The sequence below is a fragment of the Phyllostomus discolor genome, chromosome 12 (genome assembly GCF_004126475.2).
Source record: "Phyllostomus discolor isolate MPI-MPIP mPhyDis1 chromosome 12, mPhyDis1.pri.v3, whole genome shotgun sequence".
Classification (NCBI taxonomy): domain Eukaryota; kingdom Metazoa; phylum Chordata; class Mammalia; order Chiroptera; family Phyllostomidae; genus Phyllostomus; species Phyllostomus discolor.
The window spans coordinates 60,924,715-60,949,482 of NC_040914.2; the positions used below are offsets into that span (position 1 = coordinate 60,924,715).

At 49.5% G+C, this 24,768-nt stretch overlaps 2 protein-coding genes across 6 annotated transcripts in view; one reads left to right on the forward strand and one right to left on the reverse strand.

The window, feature by feature from the left end:
• SLC7A6 (solute carrier family 7 member 6) overlaps positions 1-18,275 on the forward strand; it is a 34,844-nt gene extending 16,569 nt beyond the window's left edge. For all 5 annotated transcript variants that reach the window (XM_028501954.2, XM_036012060.1, XM_036012057.1 and 2 more), the window contains exons 3-10: positions 7,737-7,862; positions 9,663-9,807; positions 10,463-10,586; positions 10,796-10,899; positions 13,384-13,480; positions 14,332-14,481; positions 14,597-14,780; positions 15,215-18,275. In XM_028501954.2, the coding sequence (XP_028357755.1) occupies positions 7,737-7,862; positions 9,663-9,807; positions 10,463-10,586; positions 10,796-10,899; positions 13,384-13,480; positions 14,332-14,481; positions 14,597-14,780; positions 15,215-15,309 (1,025 nt within the window). In that variant the 3' untranslated portion in view covers positions 15,310-18,275. The remainder of the gene's footprint in view (positions 1-7,736; positions 7,863-9,662; positions 9,808-10,462; positions 10,587-10,795; positions 10,900-13,383; positions 13,481-14,331; positions 14,482-14,596; positions 14,781-15,214) is intronic.
• On the reverse strand, positions 16,341-24,758 carry SLC7A6OS (solute carrier family 7 member 6 opposite strand). The gene is made up of 5 exons (XM_028501957.2): positions 24,521-24,758; positions 24,121-24,399; positions 21,271-21,474; positions 20,003-20,123; positions 16,341-19,297 (listed from the first exon to the last, which is right to left on the reverse strand). The coding sequence occupies exons 1-5, from the start codon at positions 24,713-24,715 to the stop codon at positions 19,167-19,169; spliced, it is 930 nt and encodes a 309-aa protein (XP_028357758.1). The 5' UTR covers positions 24,716-24,758; the 3' UTR covers positions 16,341-19,166.
• Between the last annotated feature and the right edge of the window lie 10 nt (positions 24,759-24,768).

Consider the following 24,768-nt stretch of genomic DNA (forward strand, 5'->3'; position numbering starts at 1 on the left):
TCCAGGAAGATGGATTCCTGGAATTCCCTCTTTCCACATTCGGACCTTGTCAGAAAACGTGGTTGGAAGAGGGTGTGGCAGTTAAGGTCACAGGCTCCCGGGCCCTGGCTGGGTTGCTCAGCTGGTTAGAGTGTCATCCCGATAGACCTAGGTTGCAGGTTTGAACTCTGGCCTGGGCACATAAAAGAAGCCACTAATGAATGTATAAATAATTGGAACAACAAATTGGTATCTCTCTTTCTCTCTCAAATCAATAAATTAAAATAAAAATCACAGGCCCCCCGGCAGACGGGTTTGTTTCCAGCTTTACCGTTGAGTAACTACTGACTCCGGAGGAGTTTGCCGACCCTTGCCTCCGTTTCACCGCTTGTGCGGTGGGAACGCTGGCAGCACTTGTCTGCAGAGGCGGTCGCGAGGGGTGAATGAGTCACACGTGCCCGTCTGCATGTCACACGTGGCATATTCTAATATTCTAAACAGTGCTGCTATAGGGGTCCTGTGTGTAAATCAGTGTTATAGTTTCTGCATATTTTCTTTTATTTAATCTTTATTGTATTTTCTCCCATTACCACATAGTCCCCTTACACCTCTCTCCCCCCTGTGTATTTTCTTAGGATAGAATTGTACAGGATAGGGAAAAAGTAGGTTTGTGAGTACACAAAACAGAGTGTCTTTTGTATTATTATTTATTAATTATTGTATTATTTTCCATACAAACAATTGTAAACCAACTTCTACCCTACCCCGTACAAGGGACATCCCTGAGTCTAAAGGAAGAAACTGTTCGAGGTTCTTTGTATGTTACCCCGTTGCTTTCCAGAGGCTTCGTGAGTTTGTACTCTTCTCTGAGCGCCGGAGAGCACCTCGAATTGCTCCTGCGATGGCCTGAGGGTGAATTCCAGAAATAACCAAGCCCAAGGGCACCTCTGTCTATAATTTTTCACACACAGAATATTTTTATTTGTTAAGTCTTTCCTTTATGATTTTTCACAACTGTTTTTGTGCTTCAGAAGTCCATCCCCACATCATAGTCTTTTGGGAGGAAAAGAGACCTCACCTCTTAGAAATGCAAAGTCATAGTATCTCGCAGCTCCTCTCACTCAAATGTAGTTATACCCAGCTTTCTCACAATCAGAATTCCTGCAAGCCTTCTGTCCCAGAAGCCCAGGGCTTTTCCATAATTCAGGCCCGAAGGCAGGAACTTGTTAGAGATTGGGCCAAGTCATTCTTATCCCGACTGCCTAGCCTTCAGGGTTCAGTTTACATCTCTTCTTGGAACTTAGGGTGTAGAATTGGGTTCATGGATCATCCAGCAAAGCTGTGATGTGATGGAGGGAGTCTCCTTGGCAGGGCTAGCAATAAGAACAGCTTGGGTTCAAGAGATACAAGTTGGAAGAAGCCAGTGAGGGCATAATTAGGGAAAAACCAAAGATCTACACTGAATCCAGGGTGAGACTTGGGTAGGAGAGGCGGATTAAATTAGTCTTGAAACGGAGGCCTGAGAGGGGCCCAAGTTGTTGGTTGGGAGGCTGCCCAGAGAAGTTATAACCATGACAGGCTACACAGTTAATGTTCCATTCTAGAAGAAAGGGCCCAGGCGGTCTCCACATAACCAGCCCCAGAGCAGAGCTGCCAGCTGGAGGCCCATGGGCCAGACCTGGCGCACAGATAGATTTGTTGGGCCTGAGCAGTGTCTAACACTTTAAAATTACTTGCCAACATTTAAAGAATCAGGACTTGTCCTTTCTCTTGAAAAATCAAAATTTTGAAAAACTTAGGACCCGAATTCGTGCCTGACACAGTCAGCTGCATTTGAACAGTGGTTGCTCCCTCTAGGTGGGACATGACTAGTTTCCAGTCCATTCTGGGCCTCTGCTTCCTCCTGTGTTAAACACCCAGACATTCCTGCCATTGCTCATTTTTATTGCCTTCTTGGCCCCTGCAGGCACTGCTGTTTTAGATGCTGGTTTTCTAGCTGTACCCTGCCTCCCCTCAATCCTAGGTTACACTTGGCAGGGAGATCCAAGCAGCTATTTTAGGATTTCAGGCTGCCTTAGCTACTCATTGTCCTAGAGTGGTGGTTCTCAACCAGAGCTGAGCCATTTGGTAAGGTCTGGAGTCACTTGTGGTTGTCACAACTGCTGGGGGCGGTTGCTGCTGGCAGTGAACAGGTAGAGGCCGGGAGCGCCGCTGGATGTCCTGCAACGCGCAGGACAGCGCCTCACCACAAAGACTTACCTGGACCAAATGTCAGCGGTGCCGAGGTTGAGAAACTGTCCTAAACGTGCATTCTGCTCGTGTACGTTCTGGGATCTTGGACTCTGTGGTGGGTGGGGCCTCAGGCTGCCTACTGGACTCAGTATGCTTAGGGACTCTTGGTCACTTACAGGACTGTAGGGGAAAGTGGCAGTTCTTGAGGCCCCTAGGTCCCCTCCCTGGCCAGGTGCCCGGCACTGTAAGAGCACTTGATTTGACTACAAAAGTGTATGTTTTTGGCTTACGTCTTTGTCAGTACATTTTTCTTTGTGGGGTCCTGCTTTTTATGTGGCCTCACACACATTATTATTGGTAAGTATTTGCAGTGAAGGTTTCGGCATGGAAGTCAGTTGAGCACTGACAGTGGCATCAAAGCAGAGGGCTGCTCACAGCTGAGACTCCGTTGCCCCTGAGGGTTTGGCAAGGCCAACAGTGAGGAAGAGGAGGAGGAAGGGGAAGAATATTGTCAAGGGTGGGACTGGAGTGAAGAGTCACTGTGCTACCTGGTTAGCTTTCTGTTGTCTCTTGCTGTCTTGAACTCAGGCCTGGGCAGTTCTGAGCAGGCTGTGCAGCCCTATTTTGGTCGGTCACTGCTGTGGGGACAGTTGCCATGTTCCGACAGTGCCAGGCCTGAAGAGGACTAGATCTTGACTATAGTTGTTGAAGGGCCTTGTGCTTTAACCCTACATATCATTTGAAAGTTTTGATACTAAGATTAAATGTGAAAATTTGTGTAGCTAAAAACAAAGAAAGAGGCTTTTAAAAGGTCGTGTACATTACATATTCGTACATATCCCAAGAGGTAGCTCCTGATTATGGGATCTCCATGTGGGAGGGCGCGCCTCTCCCGACCGCTGCAGAACCGGTCTCTCCCAACAGACCTGTAGGTGGTCCCCGAACCCCCCTTTCCCTTTTTCCACCTTCTTGTTAAGGATTACCCGCCTCTGTCCTCGAGTGCCCCTTAGTAATGCTCAGCCTGTTTGTGGGAGGAATCAGGAAGGTTCCTTCCCTTGCCTGTTGCTGCAGGAAAAGAGGCTGTGCCTTTCCGCATAACCAGGACTAGGCGTCAGGTTGCCGGGCCAGCCCCTCATCAGAGAGTAGGGGAGGCACAGGTCTGTCTGCGGGCAGGTGCATTGTTCAGGATTAGATTGCGTTTCAGACAACTTTAATCAAAGGCCGTGTGGCTCACACAGACTGAAATGCATTCCTCTCACGTGTAAGGAGTAGACAATGTGGGGCTTGTAGGATGACTTCATAATTCTTCCAGGAGTCAGGTTTCTCTCCTCCGCCTCACGCTCTGTCATCTGCAGCATGTGACTTCCAGCCCGTGGTGCAGGATGGCTATTCAAGCTGTAGCCGTTGTCTGCATTGTAGCTGCCAGGAAAGGCAGAGAAAGGCATGCCCCATCCTTTAAAGACACTTCCTGAAGTCTAATTCATATAAAACTTTGCTTATAACCTGGAGCAGGAACCTAGTTACCTGGTTCTACTTCCCTGCAAGGCAGCCTCACCTTTATTATGACTCCAGCTAAAATTTCTAGTACTGAGGAAAAGTGGGAAAACAGATACTGGAAGGTAACTAGCAGTCTGTGCCGCAGAGAGACTTGGGGATTTGTTTCTGCTTTGGGGTTGGGGCTAGATCTGCTGTTTGGATGAATCCTCTTTTCTCAGCAACAAGCCCCCAGGGAGCCTTGGGGACCCCTCACATGGGCCCTGCCCTCGTGGGGGCGGGCTCTCCAGCGAGAGATGAGATCAGGAGAGCAGAGAAGGCTTGGGTGTTCTAATGGTGGTGGCTGAATTGTTGTCCTGCGTTTGAGTGTCGGTGGTCTGTGGTGCCAGATGGGGATGGGTGTGCTGGTAGGCTTGGAGGGGTGAGGACCAGGTGGTGAAATTTTCTTTCTTGATTAGAATCAGGGAAACATTCAGAACTCGTGACTGCTGCTTGGTGGACTGTTTTCAGAGCTCTCTGTTCTCTGGCACGGCTTCGAGTTGGGTGAAGCAAGCAAGGCACCTGCGGCCAATGGGTAAGGGCGGTTTGCCAAGCGGCCCTCTGACAGCGAGTGCCTCTGTAGCTTTGGTGCCCGAGGTGCCTTACTCACTCACCCTGCTCCTGGCCCTGCTCCCCGGCTGGCTGCATGCTGTTATGTGTTTTTATTTTTATTGAGAAGGAAGCATATGTTCATGGTAAATAAGTCAAAGTATAAAAGGGTGCGTGGTGGAAAGGTCTCCCTCCCCAGAGGCAGCCACCAGGCCCTTTTGTACCCCTCCAGCTAGTGTTCCTTCCCAAGAGGTGCTGCTTTCCCGCATCCCTTCAGCACTAGTGGTTGAATTCCCCCTGTGTGCAGAGAGGACTCAGCCCTGGGGAAGTTGGTAGTGGGGCTGCGGGAAGGTGAAGGAGCCGAAGTGAGAGGGAGTGCCTGTTCGGGAGGCTGGGGAGTCTGTCCGCTTCTCTCCCCTGCTCACTGCCGCCACACCTTGGTGCCAAGAGTGCAGCCGGATGTTGTGAGGCCGGCTGTTCGTGCGCATCTCCACCTTACTCTCTCTTTGTTGTCCCCTTCTCTCTGTATCTCCTTGTCTTTGCCTCTTGTCTCCCTCGCTTCCTCCTCTGTGTCTGCCTTCTGTGTATTTCTGTGTCCTCTCTCTGTCAGTCTTTTTCTTACAAGCCGCACATCCTCTCACTTCTTCCTTCCGGAGTCCTGCTTCCTTCTCTGCTTTCAGGTGGTTTTTGTTTCTTTAACACAAGGGTTTGTATGTGACTTTGACGTGCTGTGGTCCTGACTCCACTGCTTTTAGATAGACTCACCCTCTGGGTATCCCAGCTCCATGTTCCTGGAAAGACGATCCAGTAGGCTCAGCCTGGGCCAGGGTCTGGCTTAATCACGCACAGTAGTGCAGGGAGGGGCAGCAATTCCCAAGAAGGGGTGCGGCAGGTAGGCAGGTGCCTCAGGACATGCGTACTGTATTGCACAAGGGTCTGTGGATGACCGGCGGCCGTTAATGAGGTTGTCCTTGTGTTAGCTGACCTAGGCTTAGTCCCACACAGCGAACCTCAGCTAGCCGGGCAGGTCCCTGGGGAAGCCGGCCAGCAGCGTGCATTCCTTTGGTTTTTCCCCCTTCCTCGTGACCATTGCCCACAGCCCCCAACCCCGCCTCATGTGACTGACTAGGAAGCGCCTGTGTCATTTGCCCGAGTACTGAGTGAAAGCTCTTGCAGTGTCTCTGAGGCTGTTCACCCACCTTGTCTGTACCCACAGGCTAGCCCCAGACTTTCCTCTCCAGCTGAGTGGAGGAATATCCGAGTTTCTGACAGTTGCCTTATTCCTGGGAATTCTCGGTTAAGTGAAAGTCGTCACCATCTTGATTCTAACCAGAGCTCATCATTTCCCCTCTTTGCTTGGCAGCAAGCTTAAGAATACAAAATGCTTTTGTTTCCTCCTAAGAATGTATGATTTCCTTGGAAAAGCACCACCCACATGCCTGAGGGAGAGACCTTCTTGAGACAGATGTTCACGTGACTGTAGCAGGAGACTCTAAGCTGTGCTGCAAAGTGGAAATGCTGTCAGGCTAAGGGGAAGGAGAGCTCAGTGAGTGGCTGGCTGGTGTGGTTGGGGAAGGTTTTACAGAGGACGTGGGGACAGAGCTAGACCTGGAAAGTGGGAGTTGCTGTCAGTTGTGGCAGGAGAGAATGGCATTTCTTTTTCAAGTGTACCTGACACCAGTAAAGAGAGAGCCTGGCTGAAGGAGAGAGTGCAAATTAGGTAGGAGTAGGTAAAGGTGGCCTGGAGGATGGGCCCCAAATATTCTGTAATAACATTTGAGGGTCATATAAAAGTTCTGGTTTCGGAGGCCAGGGGCAGTCATTAGAGGTGTCATTGTGGAACCCCTTGTATGTTGTTGTCGTGTGTTCCTCATGGATCGGAGCAGTCCCTGTTTAGCAGGGGTGAGGTGCCGGGGTCCTCAGCACAGGGCCCACGTGCCGCTGAGGTGTGTGAGGAGCTGGAACATAAAGCCAGCGGTGCTGACAGGAGCCCAGGGAACGCCCAGGTGAGCTCACTTCTCCACGGACCGCACCCAGAATTGGTGAGGGTTGGGGGGGCATAGAAATGGCGAGGAGTAGGGGAGATTAGCAGGGTCCATGTGAGCTTAGGAACAGTAGTTAGCCTCTCTCAGCCTCAGTTTCTCATCTATAAAATGGTAATAGAAATGTCTATATTTGGGGGTTGTGAGAATTAACTGAGAGGTTGTATGTGAAATTGTTAGGCTTGTGACAATTTGTATTTTTTATTCTTACACGAAGAACGTTGTGTCTCTAATTACTAGGTGACTTGCCACCTACATTCAAATTCACCTAATTTATTTTTTAAAAATATTTCTTATAAGCCCTGGCTTGCATAGCTCAGTGTATTGAGTGCGGGCTGCCAACCAAAATATTGCAGGTTCGATTCCCAGTCAGGGCACATGCCTGGGTTGCAGGCCAGGGTCCCCAGCAGCTGCACATTGATGTTTCTCTCTCTCTCTCTGTCTCCCTCCATTCCCTCTCTGAAAATAAATGGATAAAATCTTAAAAAAAATTTCTTATAAGACTTTATTTATTTTTAGATAGAGGGGAAGGGAGGGAGAAAAAGAGGGAGAGAAATATCAATGTATGGTTGCCTCTTGCGCGCCCCCAACTGGGGGACCTGGCCTGCAACCCAGGCATGTGCCCTGACTGGGAATTGAACTGGTGACCCTTTGGTTCACAGGCTGGCACTCAGTTCACTGAGCCACACCAGCCAGGGAAGATTTACCTCACTTATTAACGGGCCTTCCTTGTTCCTGCTCCCTAAGGTGGCCATGGATACATCTCATGTCTTGGGTGGTTTGGGACCTTGGGAATCTGAGGGGAGAGGAGTAGGGTGAAGCCTACCATTTCTGGGCCTGGGAGGAATTTCCAAAAATGGTTCTGGTTGTCAGAGTTTATGAATATGGGCACATTCTTCCCACCTTGGGAGCACGCCCACGCCTGTCTTCCCTCTCAGGTGTGCATCTCTAAACTCTAAGGGTCCCCACCAGACTTGCGACCAGGGCAGCAGTGGGCAGCGGCAGCTTGTCCTGGCTAACCCCCCTGAACCTGTCCCCAAGGCCCCTTTACTCTGACTTCTCAGTGAGCTGACAGCAGCTTTACCGTGGCTCGCTCTGTCACTGTGACTTTCACTTCTCCGTGAGTCCACACAGCCCCACGTGGCTCCCTTTCGTGTGCTTCTAGAGAGCCGGAGCAGCCCCTCCTGGCCTCTCTGTCGTTGCTTCCTCTGTCTTAAACCCTCCCTTGTTTCAGTGTCCCCAGCTTTAATAAATGTACTCTCGAAATTTAAAAAAAAAAGGAATTTATGAATATGTGTTAACACATGCAGATAGAGCAGAAATGATATACTCTGTAAGGAAAGGTTGGGCCTCTGTGCCGTCAGCTCAAGCCTGCCAGTGACCGTATGGTTTTTCTTCCAGGTCTGCTGACATTTGTGAACTGTGCCTATGTCAAGTGGGGCACGCGTGTACAGGATACGTTCACTTACGCTAAGGTCCTAGCGCTCATTGCCATCATCATCATGGGCCTGGTTAAACTGTGCCAGGGTAAGAGGGGCCTGAGGTGGGAAGGAGGGTGGCTGGGTCTAGGGGAGGACAGGGGGGGATTCTGTTAGCTTTACTGCTCGGCTCTTTGTACAAGCTTGACTGTGTCAGCGAGAGCAGGAGATCAGTTCCTGGGCCTTGTGGGCTGGGCTGGCTTGGCCAAGTGGACATGAATCAGCCCCTCCCTCAGAGCTGCTTTCCTTTTAAGGAGGCTAGGAGCACTGCAAGGAGCCAGCTGAGGGCCTAGAAACTTGGGTCACAAGTAGGTCATAAAAGGAAACAGTGGGGAGAGCGTGAACCCTGCGCTGGCTCCTGGTTTCGGTCTGTGACAGCCCGGCAAGCAAGTGGGAAGACGGGGCCTCCTAGAGAAGGGTGGGAGGGGGTGTGTGTAGGGAGATGGGGTGTGGAAACCACTGGGTATTTCCTCCGGACTTGCTCTTATTCAGCATGTGCTGCCAGAGTCAAAAAATAAAAAACTTAAATATTGTGAGGTTGACACTGACTTTTCTGCAGGTCGGCTTTAGAAAACATTTTTATTCGTGGACCAGGGTAAACGGGTAGTGAGGGCGACAGGCCTCCCGAGATCGCCGGAGGCCTTAGGGAAGTCACCAGGCACAGGGTATCCCGATCATTCAACGGCCAGTTCTCTGGATCACCTGTCTCTGAACTTGGCTGTGTTTACAACCACCTGGGTCACTGATGCCCCCTCTCAGACCTATTGGATCAAACTCAGGATGGTTTGGAGTTGAAAAAGATGTGTTTTTAAGAAGTTCCCCATGTAATTCTTAAGCAGCTGGTTTAGCCTCTCTGTGTGCGCATGCTCGAAGTTAGTACAGCCAGCCACCTGGATATCCCTGGAGTAGCAGAAACATCTTGGGGTCGAATTGGGTAGTCGAGTAATCCTCCCTGCAGCTGTGTGCCTTAGGAATCTGCTGCTTTGGGTACTGACGGACACCCCTGTGATGCAGGCATTTCTGTTTTCCCTTCTCTTGCTGCACACCCAGCCCTTTTTTGCCATGTTGAGGGGTGGGTCTGGGCTTTCTGCAGGTGGTGACAGCAGGCTTCCTTAGAAGTCTGGGTCTTGTTAAACCCGCAATGTGTCCAGAAAGTCTCTCTCCTGGGTGTTGCTTCCTGGGCTTTCAAGTCTTCTGTAGGCCTCCAAGGAGAACGAAAGTGCCTAGGCTGGTTCCTCAAGGGTGAAGGTGACTCAGATCTGTCCAGGCCCAGTGAGAAATAAGACCCAGATTCTTACATAGCTCATGATTTCCTGCCCTGAGCAACCACGGCCACTGCAAGTAGAGCAACAGAGTTCTCTGCATGAGACCCATTTGACCAAATTGTGCAGTGCTCCGGGGCAAGAGAGGTAGTTAGTGAAAAATGACTCCTTTATGATAAACAGGGTGCTTTCTAAAAATAGGAGGAAGGGCTGTGGCCTACTATGAGGTCACTGGCAGGAAATGGAAATTCACTAGAGCTTTAGAACAGGTGTCACATCCCTGGCAGCCAGGAGTGCTCTTCTCTGTCTGAGATCGTGCAGCTTTACCCGAGTAATAGGAACCTTCCCGAGGGGGTGGGGGTGGGGAGCGAAGTACAGGGAGCTGGTGGTTGTCGTACTTTTGGCGTTAAATTATTTATTTTTTCTCCCCCCTTCCCTCTTGTTTTTCCCTTCTTTCCTTGACACTCCTACTTTCTCCTTTTTTCCATCTTCCACTTCTCTTTCTTATCCCCTCTTCTGTCTCTTCTCCCCCTTCTCCTTCTTTCTCTTCCTTCCCCCTGAACCCCCACTGACCTTCGCTCCCACAGGACACTCTGAGCACTTTCAGGACGCCTTTGAGGGTTCCTCCTGGGACGTGGGAAAACTCTCTCTCGCCCTCTACTCTGCCCTCTTCTCTTACTCAGGTTGGGATACCCTTAATTTTGTAACAGAAGAAATCAAAAACCCAGAAAGGTAAAGGCGGGCTCACCCTCTCACCCCCCAGCTCTCACTCCCCAACGTGGCTGGAACTCCTGCTGGTAGAGGGCAAGCTCTTCCCTCCCCTCGTCTCTCATCCCTCCCTACTCCTTCGCAAGCTCTGAGGGACCAAGGATTGGGGTTAGGATGGGAATGAGGGAAGGCGGGACAGCCCCTGGCTCCTCGCCCTTGCGTTCATCCTGGAGGACCCCAGGTCCTCCCTCGAGGAGAGGTCATTCAGTGGCAGCAGCAGGCCCAGCTGGGCCTAACGTGTTAGGACCTTGCACTCTGGTACGGACACTGAGGTCTGGGGAGCCAGAAGTTTGTTCTGGGCAGCCAGGTCCTCAGCCTGGCCTCTAGTCCCTAGAGGACACTGCCCCTTCCTCAGCGGGCGTCCTAGTGTGGCGAGCACCACATATTGATCATGAGCTACCTTCTCATGATCTCTCTCCCTCTCCCCCCTCCCCTCTCTCGGTCTCTCTTACAAGAGCCCAGGGGCATGGGATACATACTCGCCCTAGACCACATGGGGAAGAAGTGCCTCAAAGACCCAGAGGCCAGGGAACTGTTAAATGTCAGAAAAATTTTCGTGTGAACTTCAATCTCAAGGAGAGGTTGGTTCTAGGTAGTCCTGTCTCACTTGTCCTGACAGAAATTTGCCCCTGGCCATTGGGATTTCTCTGCCAATTGTGACGCTCATCTACACCCTGACCAACGTGGCCTATTACACAGTGCTGAACATTTCAGATGTCCTTGGCAGTGATGCCGTGGCTGTGGTGAGTCTCTCAGGGTCCCCATTGCTCATCATCTTATGCTGAATGGCTCAGTCTTTCTGCAGCCATTCCGGCTCTGCCCGGTGAGGTGATGATTCTAGGCCAGGGGGTGGGCTGCTCCGCAGTGACTGTGTTCCACCCAACAGCCTTGATACTGGAGGCTTTTGAAACCCTGTCCTGTGCTGAGTGCACCTTCTGTGTTGTGCCCCCAGACATTTGCTGACCAGACCTTTGGTGTATTCAGCTGGACCATTCCCATTGCTGTTGCTCTGTCTTGCTTTGGGGGCCTCAACGCGTCTATCTTTGCTTCATCAAGGTACGGTGTCTCTGCTTCATTGATAACAGAGTCCATTGTTCTTAGAGGCTTTAGGTGAGTCCATAGAGCACTCTTCCTTTTTTTGTTTTTAATAAGTTTTTATTTATTTTTAGAGAGAGGGGAAGAGAGTGAGAAAGAGGAGAGAAGCATCAGTGTGTGGTTGCCTCTCAAGCTCCCCCTACTGGGGACCTGGCCTGCAACCCAGGCATGTGCTCTGACTGGGAATAGAACCAGTGATCCTTTGGTTTGCAGGCTGGCACTCAGTCCACTGAGCCACACCAGCCAGGGCCTGCTTTTATAGTTCTTATTCTGCTGGACCCATGAAGCAAGTGGTACCAACAGCCTTTTACAGAACTTGTGAAATGATTCTGTGGCTTCTGTGACACTCTGGTGGCTGAGGAGGCTTCTTTCTTGATTTCTCTTCTGCTCACCCTATGAACGTTGCTATCCTGAATGCCAGGAGTGTAATAGGCATTCAATTTAAAACTTGCTGCATGAACAGATAGGAGGATAAGAGAAAGTTTTGTCCTGTCCATTCTTCTTACTAGTTTTGACACCCGAGCCCATATATTTGGGGCCTCCCTGGGACAACCAGAGTAAGAGCAAAGTCAAGGCCTTGTAAAAAAATATGGTGTCATCTCCTTTCACATCAGCCTGCTACGGCCAAGGTTGCACCTGCTGCAGCTCTTCACAAGCTGCCCCACCCAAAGATGATGCTCCCCATAGCCTCGGCCTTGGTGATGCTAAAGACCTCCCAACTGGCCTTGACAGCTGTCCCCAAATATTTAGGTGGTAGGTGCCTTCTACCCGTACTCCGCTATCTTGTGGCACGGACTGGATGGGGTTGGTGACGACTCAAGAGCATAAGAATCTGGCTGTGCACATAAAGGGGACTTCATTGCTGACCGGTAAATGCACCATTGTTTCTGCCAGTGTCACCTTCTTCAGTTTTTCTTTATTACCCATGCAGCTCTCCTTGGCTTTGTACTAGACACCTTAGCCTCACGTACACATTATTCCCATGCAGCATCCCCTCTATCCCATTTCTTCTCTACCTAGTACAGATGATTGAGTTCATCAGCCAGCGCCAACATCTTCCCCTGTGACACCTTTCTAGGTGATATCACCAACTCCTGTGGCTCCCCCCGGTGACACATGAGTATCTCAAACTTTACATCCACCCCACATGTGCTTTGTGTCCAGCTGTGATTTTTGTGGACCATCAGTCCCCCTTGCTTCTTGATTTTGTTGTTGGTATTCACCCTCTTCTCCCAGTGCGTGTGTAAGCAGGCGCACATCGACCCTCATTCAGGCCTCCTCTGTCCTCTCTTACGGGACAGTTATCATGGACGACCTTCTTGCTTGGCCTTCTCGCCATACCCTAGTTTTTCCCTGCTCTAGTTGGCCCCATGATGCTACCAGAGTCTCTGAATCAAATCCTGCTGGGCCACAGCGTGGCCTCGTATGCAAGTTCTTCCCAGCATACTGCTCACACATCTTATCCTGGGACTACAAGCATTCTAGCACCAACCTTCAAAGAGGCCACACTGTTACACCTCCAGGCCTCTTTTGCCTTTGCCCACCTGCTCACCTTCTGGCAAACCCCAGCTCGTCTTCCCAGGCCAGATGTGGTCATCTCTTGCAGTGTTTTGTTCCCTTAGGCCACCCCCAAGCCTGGTGAGTGCTGTGTGCTCCGTGATGACGCTGACTGCCCCGAGTGGTGCTCATTTCTCTGCTGCTCTGTTTTGCAGTCAGTAGGGCTCTTTAGGTGCAGTGAGGAAGTCTGGGTTGTCTCTTTGAGCTCCAGGCCTGGCCTATCCCATGTCAAGAGCGCTGAGAAGATATATGAGAATATAACAGAAGTCAGGTTGCTTTTCTTTAAAAAGCCATTGTGGCCCTGGCTGGTGTGGCTCAGTGGATTGAGTGCTGGCCTGTGAACCAAAGGGTCGCTGGTTTGATTCCCAGTCAGGGCGCATGCCTGGGTTGTGAGCCAGGCCTTCAGTAGGGGGTGTGCGAGAGGCAACCACACACGTTTCTCTCCCTCTCTTTCTTCCTCCCTTCCTCTCTCTCTAAAAATAAATAAATAAAATCTTTTAACAAAGCCACTGTGTTAAGTATGAAAATTAGGGGATGGCAAGGTGAAGGTACCTCTGGTGGGATGGATTGGGGTGCCAGCGGGTGATCGCAGGGTGAGGCATCCATTGGATCATAGTAGCATATCTGTGACTGAGAGAAGTGGGGGTGTCTGTGGGTAAATGTGGGGCAGGGCATTATGGACAATGGGGAGGTGCCCCTGGCTGAAGAGGGTGGAGACATTCATGGGTAAAGGGGGTAGGTTGGGCTGGGCATGCACAGAGAACGTGGGGTGCTCCTGAGAGACTGCCCCCTGCTTTTTTCTGGGCTCTGCGCCTGGTTTGTCTGAGTGTGGAGTGTGGCTACACGGCTGAGAAGAGGGTCCTGCTGACACATTTCTTGTCCTTCCAGGCTGTTCTTCGTGGGCTCCCGTGAGGGCCACCTCCCAGACCTTCTGTCCATGATCCACATTGAGCGTTTTACACCCATCCCTGCTTTATTGTTCAATGTAAGCTCTGGGAGGAGTGTGGGGACTGGGTGTATCTCTATACTAGTCCTGCTGACTTGGTGAGATGACTGTGGGGTGGGAGGTATACTAGCTTCCTTGAGATATTTCCTGTGCCTCTGTGTTTTTTTCTTAAAATGACTTTAAAATATAAAAGTAAAATATCATATTAGAGAAGGCAAATGCTATAAAAGAATATAAAAATGAACTTGTAAGATTTCTCTTTTTTAAAGACTTTATTATTTTTAGAAAGGGGAAGGGAGGGAAAAAGAGAGGGAGAGAAACATCAATGTGTGGTTGCCTCTTGAGTGCCCCCCACTGGGGACCTGGCCTGCATCCCAGTCATGTACCCTGAGAATTGAACCGGTGACCCTTGGTTCTTAGGCTGGCACTCAGTCCACTAAGCCACACAAGCCAGGGCATCTAATCTGCATTTCTAAGGTGCCAGGACAAGAGAGCTGGTTCTGGAGGCATTTGCCCATTTGTACGCCAGGTAGTTAGGACCCATGTGTAAAGATCTGGAGGGCACCTTGATTCATGTTGAGGTTGTCAGTTGAAATGAGGGCCTGTGGGCCATCAGAAGGGGAAAGGAGTTTGGCTTGTTACCGAAGTGTTTGCAAAAAGAAGAGAGGCATTGAGTAGAGGAAGGGCCCCCCAACAAAAAGGAGAGGTACGACCTTGAAGGTTAAGGTGGAGAATGGACCTTTCTGAGGCCAAGGGACCACTGAAGAGAATCGGAGGTAATCCGGTGAAGCTAAATTAGCAGTTAGCCGGTCAGGTGCTGACTGCTGGATGGAGGAGTCTCGTGGGGTGACATTGCCCTGTTGGTGACTGCTCTCTCCCTCCCCCTGCAGTGCACCATGACACTCATCTACCTCACTGTGGAGGATGTCTTCCTGCTCATCAACTACTTCAGCTTCAGCTACTGGTTCTTTGTGGGCCTGTCTGTGGCTGGACAGCTCTACCTTCGCTGGAAGGAGCCCAACCGGCCTCGGCCTCTCAAGGTCAGTGGCTGTGGGCAGACTAAGAGGGCTGGGCCCTCTCCCCACGGTGCCTTCTTCCCCGAACTCTCTTCCCCCATCCCAGTTTTACCTAATGTCTCACCTCCCTCCATTTCAGCTGAGCCTGTTTTTTCCCATCGTGTTCTGCATATGCTCCTTGTTTCTGGTGATTGTGCCCCTTTTTGGTGACACCATCAACTCCCTCATTGGCATCGGGATCGCCCTCTCCGGAGTCCCCATCTACTTCCTGGGTGTCTACCTGCCAGAGTCCCGGAGGCCACTCTTTGTTCGGAATATCGTAGGTGAGCTTCTCTTTGCCCGTCAGTCACTGGCAAGGCGTGTCTGTGTGTGTGTGTGTCCGCACACTCGCACTCAGGTGGAGAGGTGGGTGAGTGGCTGACAGCCTCCTCCATGCTAGTGAGGTGCTGGAGGCCGTGAGACTGGCCACCCCACGTGACTTTCCCTTTGGAGCGTGATATGATCACTAGTTTTATCTTTAGAGTCCTATTTTAGGGTTAAAACACTACCCCCGAAAAGTGCTATGTGGAAAGATGAGGAGCCGTGTGTGGGGCTGGGGATGTCAAGGCTTGTTGGGGGTGAGGGGCAAAGCCTGGCACAGGGCACTCAAGGGAGAGGTGGGGAGGGAGCCACAGATGTGCTTTAATCAGTCTGTGCTCTTTAGGTTGGAGTTGTAGCTGAATGTCAGTTGGCTGAATTCTCTTCTTTCTTTATTTAGCCACTGTCACCAGAGTCACACAGCGTATTTGCTTTTGCGTCCTGACTGAGCTAGATGTAGCTGAAGAGGGAAAGGTTGACAGGAAAACTGACTAGAGGCTGCAGTGAAGTTCCCTGAGGCCTGGAAGGTTGGCTAACTGTGGCCACAGCCACCAAAGTCCAGATGACACGACTTTGTGGGCCCAACCCTCTTGGACTAAAGGAGCCTGTTGGCCCACATTATGTAAGGGGGCTTAGGGCCGACGGGCCTCCTCAGGTGGTCGCTGTTATTGGTAAGCCATGGGAAGAGACTTGGAGTCTGGGGCCAGCCTGGAGGTGGGGACTCCGGGGTGGGGGTGGGGGTTGGGAATGGGCTGGGTTTTGTTCCAGGTGGGTGGTGCATCCCGTACTGACACTTGCTGAGTTGCACTGGGGGAAGAAGAGTGCTAGCTAGGTTAATAGGTGTAGCTGGTGGTTTCTAAATTTGGTATCTGAGGTTTGAATCAGGAGTCTCTACAAAGGGGCTGCCCTTATGGGAAGCTTTCCTCTGACCAGGTCCAAGCACCTGACTCTAGAGGCCTAAATGGCTACCATTTCTTCCTCTGGTTCAAAACCCTTCCCTGGGGAGATTATACTCCCAAGTACCAAAGCCGAGGCCCTCTGTCTTTAAGAGGCGTCTCTACGTGGTGGTGGGTCAGACTGACCACAGATTTTGCTTGGTTTTAGCACAATCTTCTGTGAAGTTTTACCTGCCAAGGTTACCTTTAAATGTTTTTTACTCATGTTCCTGTACATTTTAGTATATAGATGGATGACATGTTACAAGCACCTGGCTGAAGTTCAGCAACGACAGGTGAACCAATTCATGAGTCAGAAGTCTGGCAGTACTGCTTTTGAAGGATAATCCTTTATTTTACTTGAGACCTTGTCTTTGTTCTAGTTGATAACGTAAATCTCTGGGTTTCTGGTAAGAACTTTAAGAGGACAGAAACTTCTCGAGTTCAGGTGGATCACCTGGATTCTTTCAGCTGTTGTCTCATGGACCCAAGCCACCAAATAGCTTGTTCCCCTCTGTAAAGGTCGGTGTGAGGGGCTGCTGTGCAGACCCACGCAAGCCCACCTTGGTGCTAGAGGTGGTCTTTTTTTCCTCGGAAAACCTCACACCAGGCTGCATCCTCCTCTTCTGTTCCCAACACCAGGCTTTGTTTACACTGAGCCGCCTTGGTGTGGATCATCAGGATAGCGCACTCCTCTCCCGCCTGCCTCCTGGTGCGAGGTCTGGTGGGGCTTGTCTCAGGAAGACCTTGGTACTTATGGAGACTTCTGTAATTCCCCCGTGATCAGTGAAGACTGGGGGAAAAGCTGCTTCAACCTCAGTCTGGCTTCTCAGTGGACTGCACGACTGGAAACAACTGATTCTGGTGCTCAGGCTGCTCTCTGGCACCCAGGCCAAACCAGAGCAGCAGGTTCGCCCTAATGGATGTTCCTTCTAGCAGCACAGCCTTACTGGATCGTACAGCTTCCCTGGGATGTCCTTGGACTGTCATCAAGGGACCAGAAGAACCTGCTGGCTGGCATGCCTCGTGGACTTCTTGTCCTTAGGGTCTGGGATTGACCAGTGGTAAAGACAAGAACTACAAGGCAATCTTCCATTCTGACTGGCTTACTCTGCCGAACTGGCCCATCCCAGACAAGGGGGTAGGGCATACTTGCTCAGTAAGGACAACTTAGGGGAGTGAGCTCACAGTGGCTTTTGCTTTAGGGCAAGCACCTGTGAGAATGTTGGGGGACATTCCTACTATCCTGGGTTGGGGATACGCGCAGCAGATTCCCGTCCGACAACAGGGAGCCCTGTGCAGAGGGTAACTTGCGTTGATTATGTAAACATGACTCCTGACTGAGTGAGGCTGGCTGGCATCTGTCCCAAGGATCCTCCAGAGCTAATCCTTTAAGCATACTGCACTTGTCTGGATGATCCCTGAGCCAGGCTTTAGCTTTCTCCACTCAAGTGCATGACCAGCTAATTCCAGGAACTTGCTGCTCCCTAGTGGCTCCCAGGGGAAACAAGGGCCTCACACTCCAGGTGCCCTAATACTTGCTTTTGAGCCATGTTATTCTCCTCTCATTACTGGATGGTGACTGCATTCTTCCCTTCTCCTCTGGGTACAGACTCTTCCTAGGAACCACCCTGTGGGAAGGAAGCCAGAGACTTCTCCACTCGGGCTTCATGGTGGAATTGATTTCCATCAGGTTTTTGTTCATCAACCTCAGTCCTCCTGGTATGCTAATCCCTTTTGCAGTGGGTACGATTTGTGAAGTCAGCCGTTTAATGTTGGCAAACCTCAATGAATACATAAACAGCAGTGAGCACATTACAATCGTACAGAGTGGTTTCTAATCCTCCGATTCTGCGCCTATAGGAGACTACGATGACTAGTATTTGACATTTAAGTTGCTGCCTGTTATTTGCAACACCGAATTGTACCTTTGTGGACAGTTAGGGTTGGAAACCAATAGTCTGTTGGTTTTACAGCTGCAGTAGTAGAACATGAGAACACATACACATGAAATTTAATCGTTTTGCCAGGTTTAACAACTCTGTGTAGCTAGGAACTCATGTAGGTAAAGACTTACAAAGAGTGAGTGAAGGCAGGATGGGAAAGCAGAGATGCTTATGCAATGTTGGGAGAGGTGGGGAGACACATCCCTGTGTAATTCCCCTTCCCATGTGACTGAGTGTGTCAGGGGCGAGAGGGCACAAAGAACCTTTGAATAGAAGGTTCTGTGTATTAATTGCCCCAGACGTGTGCTGTCCAGTACAGTTAGCTACCAGCCACATGTAGCTAGTTAAATAAAATAAAAAATTTCAGTTCCTCAGTTGCACTCATCCCATTAAAAGTGCTCAGCCCCATGTGGCTGGTGGCTCCCACTGCACAGTACACATACAGAACACAGTCATCTTTGCAGAGTTCCACTGGACAGTGTTACATTAGAAGGTTAATGCCAGCTCAGTGAGAGGGCAGCTGTGGGTTGGAAGGGGTAGGGATAGAGAATTTGCTTACAAGAGATACAAGTCCTGGTTAAGAAAAAAAACCAAAAACCTGTTGGTAGTTTCTGGTGACTGCTGTAAGTAGTTAAATACCTGTCAGTGGGAAGCTAAGTTCAGGATGTGCTTTCCTTTTCTTAACTTGCCTTAAGTTCACATTGTCTAAGGCCAATTCTGAAACTTCCACTTCACACATCCCCTATTTTTAGTGGGGGGCTTGAGTGGGAGAGGGAGCACAATGGGAAAACACCTAACAGATTCAGGTTTAAAGGGTTTTCAAGGAATTACACACTCACATATTGAAAGTTTTTACTAGATGCAGAGTATCACATTCACACACACCCAGCCCCCCGGCACCGCCGCTGCAGACAGACAGACAGCAGTCCTTACAGTCACGGCACAGGAAGCAGGGACATGGAGACAACCGCAACTAAAACCCCTTGCACCTCAGACAGGTCCCACTCCCTTTCCTAACAGCCATTACTGTCCACCCAGTCTGTGCTGCGACCAGGACCCTCTATAGTCCTCCCAGATTCCCTCCCTCCAGCAGAGGGGTGTGTACTGCAGGCGCGTGGCCTGGGGGTATGGGAAAGCTGGACCTCGGTATTGACAAAACAGGAGCTTGTCCTCCACTTACTGGCTTCAGTGTAGGGGGAGGGCAGGAAATGCCTGGGCCAGGAAGCTTCATTTTTATGGCCTTTTCTTTTGTCCCCCGACTGTAGGGTCAGTTATGATTGAGGCAAAGGGGCCCTACTATGAGTGGAAAAGACACTCTCCTTCAGGACATGCTTTCACTGGTAGGATATGATGCTGCTGGACATGCCTTTCCTTCCATGTGTTCCCCCATGAAACCCATTACCAGAGCAGCCGACGCTGCAGTCAGAGCCCTCAGGGGCCCGTGTAGAACCTCACGGATGTCACAGGACCCTCAGTCCGAATCCAGGTCATGGGGGCTGTCGTAGCCAAACTCCTTCTGCACATCCAAAGGGTATTTGTTCCACATGTGTGGCCTGCTGCTGCCTCCTTCCTCGTCACTGAAGCTGTTGTATTCATCGGAGCCTAGAACGAGATGACAGGAGTGGGCTCCAGCTGCATGATTTTTTTAGGTGACTCTGAGAGCCCCTTCCCTTCTCAAAAGGTCTGTTTGGTTGTTTGTTCACCATTTAAAAATACTTGTCCCATAAAAAGAATTTAGAACAAATAAAATCACACTGCAGTATTTTGTTATTTCTCTAAGTAAGGATTTTTTTTTGGCTATAATAGTTATAGCAATATGAAAAATATAATTTTGAAACTTGTCCCTTTTAACATATTACAGGTACTTTCCCAGTAGATTATTATGTAGTTTGATTATTTTTCCTCCATTAACAGACACAAAGAAACTCTCTTTGTTGGCACTGAGGACCTGTCCCGTGCCCTCTTAGACCGAAGCCGGGAAAGGGACACAGCTAGACTTTTCACTTCATTTCAACCACTGACACTGGTGCGATACTCTCATTTTCTGGAAAGAAAATGAGGCTCGATGAAGTGAAGAAACCTGCCTAAGACCCACAGCCAAGCCATGACAGAACTCAGGATTTGAACCCACCCCTGACATCACACCTCCAGCAACCCCGTGGAAACACTGGTGCATGGGCTTCTGTAGCTCCGACAGCTTATGATTGAGCTACAGGAGCTCAATGGTGAAAAGCCAGTTCGGACGGACCTGTCAACTGTGCTCATACCTCAGCCCTGGATCCCAGCAGTCCCTCCCCATCCACCTACTTCTGGAACCTGCATCTCCGTCACTGCTTTCCTCCTCTGGGTACTCATTGCGCCAATTATTCTCACTGTTCTCATCATCTTCATCCTCATAAATGTCCTCTGGTTCTTGGTCGTCATTCACCTGCACATCTCAACACAAACATGAGTGTAAGTCAAAACATCTAAGGTTATGATCTTAGCAAACCAACTTGGAGTGATGTCATTTAAGGGTGCTGTGTGAAAAAGAGGCAGCTTGGATTAGTTCGTCTCTGCTGCACAGCAGGCTACACTTAGATTACAAGAGGGAGACACTGGCCCTACTCCACTCCCAAGTCCAGCTCCAGGCACCACATTCCCGGTGGGACAGACTAAACTTCAGAAAAGAACGCCCCAGGGTGTGGAGAGACAGCTCCGAGCAGGCAATGGCAGGGAGGTTCAACCCGCTGCAGGGTAGCCAGGTGGGAGAGGGACTGTATGGATTATGGGTGATGTCAAAGATCAGAAACAAAACCCAGTGTAAGGGGTGCAGGAAGACAAGAGGAGGGGCTGTGCGAGGACTCAGCTGATGGTTGTAGTGTAGGTATGCAACAAAGTGCTTTTCTCATACGAGTATGACAGGTACCACCTTCTCTCATGAATCATCTTAGAATTTAAGAATGATTGTCAGGAAGTTAGCTTTCCTAACCCAGGATTCCCCCCAACCCTTTTAAAAAAGATTTTATTTATTTTTAGAGAGGGGAAGGGAGGAAGAGAGGGAAACATCAATGTGCTAGAGATACACTGGTCAGTTCCCTCTCGCATGCTCCCTACTGGGGCCCTGACGCACAACCCAGGTATATGCCCTGATCGGGAACTGAACCGGTGACCTTTTGGTTCGCAGGCTGGCACTCAATCTACTGAGCCACACCAGCCAGGGCCAAGATTTTCCCTCTTATAAGACAGAATTTTTAAAAATTCATATTAAAATTTCTGGGGGTTTTTGTCTTTATTATAAACTGCTATACCCCCCTCCCACCAGAGTATGGGAAGGTATAAACAATAAATATGGTATCATAAACCTTATAAAAGGTTCATTAAGAGCAAAAACTATAACTATAGACTCTCCCAAAATTCTCTGCATTAAACCCAGGTCCCTAGAAGGCACTGAGAATAAATTTTTCCTTTTAAGCAAGAATAGGAGGAACTGAGAACACTGTTGATCAGGATTAGATAACCCAGGGAGGGAAAGTACACAGACTACAGAATTGCTCTGGCTGCCTCGTGCCCCTCACCCTCACGGGACCCCTTACCAGCTCCCACTCCTGGCTGTAGGGCTGCACGGAGAGGATATTCTCAATCCACCCTGAAGTGGCCATCTCCAGGTAGTAAATGTCATACACGTAGTCATCCTTCTGTTCCTTCCCATGCCCGACGCCTGGTCCGTCCTCAGACACAGTTAGCCGTTCCCGGATCAACTCTACAGAATTGCAGAGGATCACATCTGGGTCAGATGCCTGTAAAGAAAACAGCAGATAACATGGATGTTCAAAGAGAAGGAACCTAAGAGTCGGGGGAAGGAAGCCTCCCTTTAGGTCTCTATGTTAGATCCGATATTCCCACAGCCCACTAGTTTCTTTATTAGCTGTAAGATTAAAAAAACAAGTATCTCTAAAAGAGTAGTGTGTAGTTCTTCATTTGACATAGATGCAAGACAGACTCCTACTCGTTTGTGCCTGGCTGATGCAAGAGCCTGTGTGAAGACGGGCTTAAGGAGAGGGGAGGGCCAGCAGAGCTTTGAGTCTTGCCCGAGATCTTCCTGAGCTCCCTTGGTAGGATGTTCTCCCCCTGGGGATCTGCAGGCCCACAAAAGCACCTCTACAGCTGACCCCCAAATAAGTCTGCATTTTGTGTGGCCTCCGACAGGGACCTAAGAGCTGTTCCTGAGCTCTGATAACTACTATAAGCCATCACAAACATAAACACACATATATATGTGTATATATATATGTTTTTATATATGTTCCCATCTTGGCAATCTTCATGGTTATTAAATTAAAGGTCCAGGCAGCTGTGCAGTCAATTTTCCTGCACTTGAAAATGGAGATAAAAGTACCAGTACTGCCCTAGCTGGTGTGGCTCAGTGGATGGAGCGCCAGCCTGTGAACCAAAGGGTTGTGGGCCAGGTCCTCAGTGGGGGACGCACAAGAGGCATCCACACATTGATGTTTCTCTCCCTTCCTTTCTCCCTCCCTTCCCCTCTCTTTAAAAATTAAAAAAAAAAAAAAAAGTACTGGTACCTACCTCACAGGGGTTCTGTGAAGTTTAAATGAATTTAAACCAACAGCAGCCTTTGTTAATACCACAGCTGCCTGTTTTTGCTGAATTATTTCCCTAGGGTAAATCCTGGGGGTGAGATTACTAGATAAAAACAAACCAAGCCTTTTCACTTTTTCAGATTTTCTGAAATCTGAAAATCTGATTTCTGAAATCTGAAAATCCGATTTTCAGATTTTCGATTCTAGATGGTTTTAGAATCCAAATAAAAATAAATTTAAATGGTTTTAAAATAGGCCCCAAGCTATTTTTAGGATTCCTGATATGTAAAGCCATGCTGTTTTCCAAAAGACTGGCCTCAGTTTTAAGCACGAGTCATGTACTGTTTTAATCGCGGCCTTGCCAGCAGTGCTATCGACCACCTTTCCCCTGCTAGTCTTAGTAGGGATGAAACCTCAAGTTTGCTTTCACCTTAAATTCATGTTCTTTAAATAATTACTCGGCAACCATTTTTGATGTGTTTATAGTTTGTTTTCCATTGTTGGGAAAAATTGTGTTCACATCCTTCAGTTTATCTATTAGTTTTTTTTTTTATAAAACTGAGCTATTTAATTGATTTCGTTCTGTGGAACATTGGTTTACTTTTAAAGATTATCTGACTGGTAACTCATGAATGAGTCTTGAATTAGTGTTGATAAAAAATGTGGCTATAGTCCTGGCTGGTGTGGCTCAGTGGACTGAGCACCAGCCTGCAAACCAAAGCATCGCTGGTTTGATTCCCCGTCAGGGCACTTGCCTGGGTTGCCAGTAGGGGGTCAACCAGAAGCAACAATGCACTGATGTTTCTCTCCCTCTCTTTCTCCTTCCCTTCCCTTCTGTCTAACAGTAAATAAAATCTTAAAAAAAAAAAAAAGATATGACTGTAGACATTATGCTCAAATTGCTATCCAGGTATGCTAGCACCATGGTTTTGCCTGATGTATTTTGAATTAAAATTCTACTTTAAAAACTTAAAACTATTAAAAGGAATGAAAAAAATTTTTAATGCTTTTTAAGAGGGATAATGCCTTAGACTGAGAATTTTCTATTCTTAAGACCTTACTCTAAACAGACTTTGTTTTCTGAAGTGAGGCACAAAAGAAACATACATGTAATGTAAAAAGAACACTGGATTAAATGTACATTTTTGGCCTAAATCTGCCTCAGACTTGATATGTTACCCAAGACTACTTCTTTAACCTGCCTTTTCTCATCTGCTCTATCTTCACCTTGCTCAAAATCCTCCAGTAATTCCTCATCTCAGGGAAAAAAAGGCAATGGTCCCTTAGAAGTACGTACAGGATCTAGTAGATATCCTTCCCCCAAATTCCTTATTACTATTCTCCCTCAGTTCACTGGGCTTCAGGGACACTGACCTCCGAAACATCAGACAAACTTGACTTCAGAGTCTTGGCGCTTGCTGGTCGTCAGCCTGGAATGTCCCTCCCCAAGATATCTATAATGCCCTGCCATTCGCCTCCTTCAAGGCTTCACTCAAATGTCATTATTTCAGTGAGACCTCTGAAATGGAACCACTCTCCTGATTCCCCTTCCCCCTGCCCTCTTACAGCCTACATCACCACATGACGCTGAATTTACTTGTTCTCCTTCTCTATTTGAATGTTAGGTCCTGACTGCTCTAGCCACAGAATACCTGGCACATAGTGGGTGCTCAGTAAATACTTGTTGAATGGATAACCTAATCTGTAAAAAACAAGGCTATCGAGCCAGAGGGATCGTCTATTAATAAAATGTGAAGCCATGTGCACCTTCTTAACTGTGTGCTGACCCAGATTCCTGGCCCTACCTTGTCCGAAGAAGCCCGGCTCTCTCCTCAGTGTACTCACTTTGCAGGAGACGGCGGCAGCGGTCTCTGGGTCTCCTTCTTCGTGGATCAGTTCCAACAACTGGAAGCCTGCACCGTCGTCGGCTTCTGGGTTTTCCCGCAAGTCCTCGGACTCCAGGCCATCCGAGGGAATGTTCGAGGATCGGCGGCTAGAGACCACCCTGTAGCGGCCCTCTTGCCGGATCTCCCGAAGCGAGGAGCGGAGGTCGCGGCGGATGCGCCGCTGGCTGCCCTGGGACGGGCGCAGAGCCGCTCGCAAGAGCGGCTGGACCGGGTCCTCCTAGAGGGTAGTAGGGGAGGGGGGCCGGCGTAAGTAGGGGTTCGTGTAGGGGTCAAGGATTCAGTTTCAGCTTGGCTGCGCCCTAAGATTCCCTCCACTCGTCTCCATCCCCGCCCAGTACCTGGGAGCGTACGGTGGCCACCAACTGGAAGACATTATTCTCTGCTGCTGTCTCCAGGCCCTTTGGGGGCGTCTTTTGGGCCTCTAACTCGACTGCGTCGCTCCGGGGCCGTTTACAAGCGAGGATTAGAGCCTCAGCTGGTTCGGCGCTGCGCTTCCGCTTCACCCGGAGTACGGCTGCCCTGCCGGCCTCCATAGCAGCTGTCGCGGAGCACTGTGGGAATACGTGGGGTGAGATGGGAGAGCCTT